General features: G+C 46.8%; 1 protein-coding gene across 1 annotated transcript in view; it reads right to left on the bottom strand.

Moving 5' to 3' along the window:
* Window positions 1-7,677, bottom strand: part of Ano2 (anoctamin 2) — a 338,934-nt gene extending 331,257 nt beyond the window's left edge. The window contains exons 1-2 of the mRNA XM_027951164.2: window positions 7,657-7,677; window positions 6,803-7,129 (exon numbers count right to left, since the gene is read on the bottom strand). Of these exons, the coding sequence (XP_027806965.2) occupies window positions 6,803-7,129; window positions 7,657-7,677 (348 nt within the window). The remainder of the gene's footprint in view (window positions 1-6,802; window positions 7,130-7,656) is intronic.
* Window positions 7,678-9,818: the final 2,141 nt, after the last annotated feature.

Below are 9,818 nucleotides of genomic sequence, written 5' to 3' on the forward strand. Positions count from 1 at the left end.
AGATAACAAACAACCCTATCAACAAATGGGCGAAGGACCTGAACAGACACTTCTCAGAGGAGGACATAAAATCTATCAATAAGTACATGAAAAAATGCTCACCATCTCTAGCAGTCAGAGAAATGCAAATCAAAACCACCCTAAGATACCATCTCACTCCAGTAAGATTGGCAGCCATTATGAAGTCAAGCAACAATAAGTGCTGGCGAGGATGTGGGGAAAAGGGTACACTTGTACATTGCTGGTGGAACTGCAAACTGGTGCGGCCAATATGGAAAGCAGTATGGAGATTCCTAGGAAAGCTGGGAATGGAACCACCATTTGACCCAGCTATCGCCCTTCTCGGTCTATTCCCTGAGGACCTTAAAAGAGCATACTATAGGGATACTGCCACATCAATGATCATGGCAGCACAATTCACAATAACTAGACTTTGGAATCAACCCAGATGCCCTTCAATAGATGAATGGATTAAAAAACTGTGGCATTTATACACAATGGAGTATTACGCAGCACTAAAAAATGACAAAATCATGGATTTTGCAGGGAAATGGATGGCATTAGAGCAGATTATGCTAAGTGAAGCTAGCCAATCCTTAAAAAACAAATGCCAAATGTCTTCCTTGATATAAAGAGAGCAACTAAGATCAGAACAGGGAAGAAGAGCATGAGGAAAAGATTAACATTAAACAGAGACGAGTGGGGGGAGAGAAAGGGAGAGAGAAGGGAAACTATGGAAATGGAAGGAGACCCTCATTGTTACACAAAATTACATATAAGAGTTTGTGAGGGGAAAGGGGAAAAAAAAAACAAGGGAGTGAATTAAACAACAGCAGATGGGGTAGAGAGGGAAGATGAGAGGGAAGGGGAGGGGGGATAGTAGGGGATAGGAAAGGTAGCAGAATACAACAGTCACTAATATGGTATTATGTAAAAATGTGGATGTGTAACCGATGTGATTCTGCAACTTGTATTTGGGGTAAAAAATGGGAGTTCATAACCCACTTGAATCAAATGTATGGAAGATGATATGTCATGAGCTGTGTAATGTTTTGAACAACCAATAAAAAAAAATTAAAAAAAAAAAAAAAACCACACATTAAACTTGTTTTAGTCACCTTTTTTACTGCTGTGAGTAAAGGACCCATCCAGAACAATCACAAAGGAGGTTTCAGAGGTCTCAGTCCATAGACAGCTGGCCTCATTTCTTGGGACTGGAGGTGAGTCTGAACATCACGGCAGAAGGTCATGGTGGAAGGAAACAGCTCACATGTTGATCAGAAAGCAGAGCGAGAGCTCTCCCTTTGCCAAATATAAATATATACCCCAAAGGCACGCCCCCAATGACCCACTGCCTCCAGTCACATCCCACCCGCCTTCAATTACCACTCAATTAATCTCATCAAGTGATTAATTCACTGATTGGGTTAAGGCTGTCATAACCCAATCATTTCACTTCTGAACCTTTTTGCATTGTCTCACACATGAGCTTTTTGGGGGTCAATTCACATATAAACCACAACAAAACTCTAAAGACAGAGAATTTCCCAAAGTTACTACCACCTCATTCCAAAGACCCTAGAGGACAGATGGTCCTATCAGCTGTTTAATCAGGTATAGAAAAGTGTTCCTGGAAAGGAGGTGAGAATGGGCGTGATGACAGAGGTCAAGAAACAGAGGCTGCTGGTTTTAAGAAAGTGAGATGCATTCCTTGGACTCAGTGCAGTGATTTGGGTTGAGGTGAGAGATGCCCAGGCTCTGCCAGGTCTACAGGGTCAGGATCAGGTGTTAGAGACAGTCTATGATTTGGGGGATGGGTTTCCTTTCTGCTGAGAGAAGGATTTGGGTCCCTCCTGGCTTCCCACCTGACTCCAAGTGGGGAAGGAGATCTTAGCCTCTTGAATGGAGTGTGGTCCTGGGGCCTCCCAGCTGGCACATTGTCCTCTCTATGCCTGAACCTGCTGAAATAACCCATGTGCCTGCTGCAGATGCCAGACCACACCACACAATGCCAGCTTCTGCTGTCAGTTCTCTAAAGCCCAAATCCCAGGAACACTAACCCTGAACAGGTGCACACCTGGCCTCCTTTTCATTCCCAGTGTCAAAGACCTTACTGCCCGAAAAGATGGAATTGTGAACCATGCCTGCTGGAATTCTAGGGCCTAAGGGCAGGGGAAGTTCATGCCTCAAAGTGCACAAACACCTCTCCTGGCCTCCCACATGCATGGCACTGTGCCTTGCTCTGGAGGTTCCCCCACCCCGGGTGGTACCCATGCATCTGAGCCTCTGTCTCTGTCCTGCTGGCTCTTTGGGTCAAGGCAGGAGGTTTGGAAGACAGTGGGAGGAGGTGGGAAGGTCAGACCTCCCAGAGCTGTCACAAGAGGCCCATTAAGCTCACCCTCTCTATAGCCCCAGCAGGACAAGAGGAGACTCACTCTGGAAGCTCAAGCCTGAGCACACCTCCTGAGTTGCTTAAACTGGCCTCCCATTTGGAAGGGCTTCCTATCTCCAAAGAGATGGCCCTCAATTATATAAATTGGTAGTAAGTAAGTGTTCAAGTGTCTTTGTCACGCATAAGCATTTCCAGGGATGTCTCCAGTGAAATTCTAATCAAATGGTCAAAACTAAGAAAATATAGAGGCACACTGTAGCACAGTCATCTGATAAAATACAGAAACATCTTTAAAATATGAATGCAGACAATATCAATACATGGAAATATGCACAAAGAATGAAAAACTAAAACACCAAAGGAAAGTACATACCAATTGTCCTCCTGTCAAAAGCTTGCCCAGATATCAACCAGGGTTGGAAATGAATTCTGAAATTCAAAGTTTGGTGGGTGCAAAATTATTTTGACCTAAAAGGCTAAGTGAATAATTTTTAATGTGTCTCTGACAGAGACCCATTTCCTCTCCATTTACCTTAAAGTCAAAATGAAATCAGAGCCTAAAACCGCCCCGCCCAAAAGGTGGGGAGTCCCAGCTGAGCAGATAGGGCTGCACCTGCTCATCAACTGTTGCCAGCTGCAGTCAGGCAAAGTCCCCCTCCCATGCCCCCACCGCTGCTCAAGGCCAAGGCCAACCCCATTGACATAGAGAAGAATTGTTGAGAACTTCACAGGCCCCAGCTGATGGATCCCCAAACAGTGTTTGGCACAAAGACGGTGCTGAGGAAGGGAGGGAAACCAAGAAAATCATGGAATGCCAATCCTGAAGGAGGTGACAATCCATTTTCAGCTCTGTTTGGGTTGACACATCTAAGCTCCCTTTACTATTAGGAAATGACTCAGTAAACTCCGGTGGCTGCAAACTGCTTTCCCATTAGAGATAATGGATGGGATGTACATGCAGAATGTGAAGTGTCTGAAAATCACAGTGCTGAGAGGAAAAAAGGAAACAATAAGCTATAAAACAGAGTGCTTTTATGTAAATTTAAAATACATACAGTTCTGAGAAACTGTCACCACTAAAAGGAGCCTAAGAGAACATGACTGCTAAATGTAATGAGGTGTCCTAGCTGGCATTCTAGAATAGAGGAGAGTTTGTTTTAAAATTCAGGAGCCAGGCATGGTGTAATCCCAGCAACTCAGGAGTCTGAGGCAGGAGGATTGCAAGTTCAAGGCCAGTCTCAGCAACTAAGTGAGACCCTGTCTCAAAAATAAATAGGGTTGTAGGTATGGTTCAGTGTTAGGGGGCCTCTGGGTTCAATTCCCAATACCATAAAATAAATAAAAATAAGAAACTAAGGCAATATGTACAAAGCATGGATGTTAGTTAATTATAATGTATCAGTATTGGTTCATTAATTGTAACAAATGATCCATACAAATAAATGTAAGATGCTAATAAGAGAGGAAACTGGGAACCAGGTAGGTGTATAGGAACTCTCTGTACTATTTCTTTTCTTCTGTAAAAATAAAACTATTCAAGGTAATGATGTCTATTTTTAAGATGAAAAACAAAATTGCATACAGCAATAACAGTTCTATACATTTTCCAGAACCATGATGCACTGGAATGATTGCCTGTGGAGGGAGTGGGCAGCAAAGAGTAAGGGGAATGTTACAGAAACAAGCAGTTCCTCTGCAGATCAGCAATAATAATGTGCCATGGTCAAGAAGGACAATTAACTCTTCACTGTGAGGTTCCACTACCATCATAATAATTACGAGGAGGGGCCTGGGGAGACTGCACAACCTGGAACCCTCATAAAGGAGAAGCGTTTAAGTGGGCCTTGAAGTCAGAGGTGGGAGCTGGGAGGGAGGAGCCCTGAGTGGTCATACACAAGAAACAACAATCCAGGACATGATACATGCCCCCTCTAACAATAGTCAGCCTCAGAGCTACCCTGTGCCCTCCCGATTCCCAGCCAAAGCCAGGAATATCCAGGAGCAGCCAAAGTGAAACATGCTAGAGAGCAGGGAAGATCAACAGAGATGCTAGCAGAAATCGTGAGAGGGACCAGGACAGACCCATTTGAATTTTAAATTTGTAGTATAAACATATCCCCCATATTGAATAGGGCATATTCATAATAACTTAAAGAAGTTATTCTTTTTTGTGGGGCGGGGGGCACCAGGGATTTGAACTCAGGGGCACTCGACCACTGAGCCACATCCCCAGCCCTATTTCGTATTTTATTTAGAGACAAGGTCTCACTGAGTGGCTCAGCATCTCGCTGTTGTTGAGGCTGGCTTCAAACTCACGATCCTCCTGACTCAGCACCCCAAGTCGCTAGGATTACGGGCATGCACCATGGCACTCTGCACGAAGTTATTCTTTGTTGTTCTGAAATTCACATTTAACTAGGCACCATGCATTTTCATTCACCAAACCTGGCAACTCTAACAATAACACTGACTCATTGTTACTAAACATTGTTATCTAAATACTTTATTTAGTTGTCTTGTCTCAGCTTCCTAACAACCCAGTGAAGAATGTATTATTCCCTCTTTACAGACAAGCAAACTTCAACTCAAAAGGATCATGTAACCTAGCCAAGGTCCCAGGGCTGATAGAACATATATCATCAGCCCTCAGAGACCACCCTCTTGAGCATGACACATGCCATTTTCCAACTGAGCCCTGAGCAAAGCCTTGACCTCCACTTCCTGAGACCTCACAATAGGCAGATAGACTGCAGTTCCCACAGAGGTGGTGGGAGCCAAGAGCTCTTTGCAGAACCTCAGAACATACCACTACCTTGAAGAAACCTCACCAGAACTCCAAATGGAGGCACCAAATAAGCTCTGGGTTTCAAAAAGTAAAAATCAGCAACCCCACAGCGAGAGAGCCCACTCTGCCTACTGGAGGGAATGCCAACCCCAGAGGAGCATCTCCTACCTGAGAGGTCTGGATAAGCAACAGAGGTTGGCACCAAAAGGACATGAGCCCAGATGCATGACATCTACCAGGGGACAGAGAAAGAAAGGAATGATCTCTGGGGGTCCCTCCCAATTTGAGGATAGTATTAACTTGAATCTTACAAAATAGATTTCAGATGAGAATAACAGCTGAACCTTAAGCATAATACCTTTTAAAATAATTATAATGAGCACTAATTGAGTACCTACTATGTACAAGACATTGGGCTAAATGTTTTCATTGCCCCATCTAATGGTGAGAGATGTAAAAACCACCATTCAGCAAGGCATCCATTATTTTGCAGATAAGGGGACTGAGACTCAGAGAAGCCACTCATTTATTCAACTAACATTTATTAAGCATCTTACTATGTGCCAGACCCTGTCTTAAGTGCTGGGATGTAGCAGCCAACTAAACAAGATCCTTTCTTCTCTGCTTTCATGGAGCTAGTGGAGACATAGATAGATAGATAGATAGATAGATAGATAGATAGATAGATAGATAGATAGATAGATCATGTTACTTTAAATAGCAGGGATAAGTGAGGTGAAGAAAAATAAAGCAGGAGCAAGGGACAGAAAATGACAGGAGTGAAGATATGTCATCAGGGGTACTTAGAGAAGATGTTTGGAAGGAGATAAGATTGGAGCTGAGACCTGAAGGGAAGGATGAGCATACACAGATCTGGACAGAGGGGACCCCCAGCACAAAGACAAGGCAAAGATAACCTAGCCACAACTGAGAAAAGGCTGGTGGCTAGGAATAGAGTGTGGGTCGGTGAAACAGGTAAGTGAGGGATTTGGAGGAAATAACAAAGACAGATCATTTTTAAACCATCAGTGTGGATAAATGGATGGACAAGTGGATGGATGGATGGATGGGTAGATGGAAAGAAGGAAGAATGGATATGTGGGAGAAAGAATTTCCATGGATTCTCTTGGACTGTCTGCTGACCAGAGGTGATGTATACATAGCTTACAAGTCGGTAAAATATGTCCTATCAGTTCCCCAGAATGTCCTCAACAGCTCCTTCGGGGAGCCAGAATTGACACTATCCTTAGTAAAGGAGATCCCTTTATCTCCACAGAGGAATTTAGACCCAAAGTTCAGCAGGAAAACCAGGTCTTCATCCCAAGGAAACATTATGGAGAAGGCTACCAGATGAGGCCTTTAGGAGAGAGATTCCAGAAGCAGAGTCTTGCCTTCAGTCTGTAACCAGGCCAAATCCCAGGGAGGAGACTGGTACACCAGGGCCATCCCACTGCCACCTGGAACCACCTAGGCAGCAATACCAAGACCTTGGGCAAGAAAATCTGGTTTTTCCAGGAAAAAAGAAAGAAAGTGCCATCTTCCAGGACAAAGCCAAGGCTCCCTGCAGGTGGCACTGACTACCAAGAGCCCATCCGCCCAGAGGCTCTTGCCTTGGACAGCCTCACCTCCAAGTCCTTCTCAAGCTCCAGCCCAGCAGCCATCAGGTTGTGCTCAAACTCCTCCCGCTGCTCCCTCTTCTCCTCTTCCAGGGCATGGAGTGGCCCCAGCTCAATGTCACCGGGGCCCCCAGCGTGGTGTTCCTTGTTTGTCTCCCCATTGGAGATGACAGCCAGCGAGTGGCCAGGAGAGCCTTGGCCCAGGTGTGCCCCGCGTTTCCGGTAGTGGTAGGCGAGCACATAGTCCACCTTCCTCTGGTTGTCGTGGAAGTGCATGCGGCTCAGACGGGCCTCGGAGGACACAGGCTCGTTGGCATCTAGGTAGTTATTGATGACCTGGCCAGAGAAAAAAGGACAGGGATTGTGAGTTCCAGTGAGTAAAGGGATGAGTGTGGAGACAGCTACCCTTGTGCTCAAGACAGGGAAGTAGACTAGGAAGCAAGTCCCTCAGTCCCAGAGGCCCTGACCGCCCCAGTGCAGGAACAGAGCAGCCTGAGACCATCTGTCACACAGCCCACACAGCCCTCCACCCACACGTCTACAGTCTGGACATCAGTGCTTCACACACACTCCACCATCCTCGCACACAGATATCACCTCCACAGACTGCACACCTAGCAGCAGCAGACCCCAGCACATCCACACTGCCCCCCCACCCACACACCCACTCCTGCATGTGCACACAGTCACCTCCACCTACATCCCCCTGCACCGCCACTTCTGCACACATGTGAAGGAATCTACAAATACACGCATCTCCCCTCCACGTGTGCTGTGACACACCCACACACACTCACCTCCCTTCAGATCTGCACACTGGCCTGCAAACACTCCATGCATTCACACACAGAGAGAATACTCACAGGCAGGTTCTCTGGATCCATTGGAACAAAGGCCAATTTCTAGTCACCTGGCCCCCCCACAGGAATTCACTCGACACTCTGCCCTTCACAGGCCCACATCCTCTTCTTCCTCCTCCTTTTCAGTCACTGGTGAGGACCCTGTCAATGACAGCAGCCAATGACAGCAGCAGGAGGAACTGGCTCCTTCTCTCTTCCACTCCAGACTGGGAGGTGGAAAGAAGAGGAGGAGAGAGAACAAGGCGGAGCAGGGCTGAGACCTGCCTCCCTCCCTTGGGTGTTTCCCTGTTTTTTTACTGGTTTGATACCCAGCTGCCTCTGCAGCCACCTGAGAGGTCACCCAGGCAACCAGATGAAGTGCCAGGCACAGGGGAGAGGCTCAGAGTCACAGAGGCAGAGAAGACAGGTTCCTCAGGCCTATGGGAGGAGAGCCAGGGTGTCTGCAGACTGACAGGTGGGATCACCTGGCCTCCCACACCTCCTTTCTGGACCCTCCCCTAACCAAGAGAATCACTGTTGCTGGGAATTACCTCACTTAGAGGGAGGAGAGAAAAGGGCCCTAATAAAAGCCCAGGGTCTCACACAGGTACACACACCAGCCCCAGCTGGAGGATCCCCCAGGTGAGAAGCTCCCTTGGGGCCTCTGTTGGGGTGGGCCCACTCCCAGTACTCACAGAGCTGCTGTGGGGGCTTTCTCCACCAGAGGCCTGGCCAGAGTCTCTGCTGGAACTGCCCTGTGGATTCTGGGTCTGGGGACCTGGCACCTTGAGGTACTGCTGTCCATTTTGGGGGCCCTGGCACCCTCTGACCCCTGTCCGAGGGCTCAGCCTGCGTGGAGAGCCAGGGAGCAGAGGGAGATCTGTGAGAGGGAAAGACAAAGTGACAAAACAACTTCAGATGAGGGGAAATGCAAGATATTGAGAAACTGAGGCACTGGGGAGGAAAACCACCCACGGCCCTAAGAAAATGGCTCATGTTTTCTTACAGCCTTAGTGAATCAAGTTCACATTGGTTACAGAGGAGTAAAATGAAGTAGGAACACACACATACACACACACACACACACACACACACTCCTCAAGCTGCCATCAGGAGCTCCTTCCAATCATATCTCTTCTCTGGGGACCAGGAGGCAGTGTGCACGCAAAAGGGATGGAACCCCAGGGCCTGGTGCTTGTTAGGCAAGCAGTCCACCCCTGAGACACTGTCCTTAATTTTTCCTTTGGAACATGGGTTTGGCCATGGTGTCCACTATCTGGGACAAGAAGAAAGAGGTGGCAGTATCAGGCAAGCAGTATCAGGGGAGGGGTTCAACTGTGTGAATTGATGACAATGGCTTAGGCCTTAGGGCTTCACCCCAGGAAAGCAAGGCCAGCAGCACACCCCCATGGAGAAAGCAAGGACACACAAAGGGTGGGTCTACTTGGGGCAGAGGCATCCTCTGGATGGGGGCCATCCTCCACAACTCTTGATGGGTCCTCATGGACCTGCTGCTGCCTAAGCCAAGACCTCAGAGGCCCACAGTCCTTTCTCAGCCCTCCCTGAGTAAGCTTTCCAAAAATCCATAGTGAGAGAACAGGGCTTTTTCAGAAAATTCCTGATATTGCCTCCTGGAGGGAAAAGACCCCTATAGGAGACAGAATTGTGGAATGTTAGAAATGGAGGGGATGAGAGATTAAACACTGCAGCTCCACTTTGCACAGAGGAGACATGAGTTGATCAGGCTCAATCTAGTCCCACATCTGAGAAACACTTTGTAGCAAAGCAGCATGCCAGTGTACCTGGCCTTAAACCTTAGCTTTGCTACTCAGTAGCACTGTGACTTCTGAGCCTGTCTCTTTAGCTGTAAAATGAGAATCCCAAACTTGAAGGATCCAAGTGAGAACAAAAAGAAAAGAATACATTCAAAGCATCCAGATGGTATGAACCAATTAAAAATAAGTAAATAAATAAATAAAAATAAATGACCTTTAATAAAAAGCATCCAGAACAGCGATTAGCCTCTGAGCAGGCAATAAAAGGTGGTGATTATAATTATTCTTCCTATTTTCTTTTTTAAGCTCTATGCAAGCAGAAATAACACCTTAGACATCCAGCTCTTTCCCAAGCACCTGCTGAATGAATGAATGGATGGATGGAGGAATGAAACAACAGAAAGCAGCTGT

This window comes from Marmota flaviventris, chromosome 3 (assembly GCF_047511675.1).
Source record: "Marmota flaviventris isolate mMarFla1 chromosome 3, mMarFla1.hap1, whole genome shotgun sequence".
Taxonomy (NCBI): Eukaryota; Metazoa; Chordata; class Mammalia; order Rodentia; family Sciuridae; genus Marmota; species Marmota flaviventris.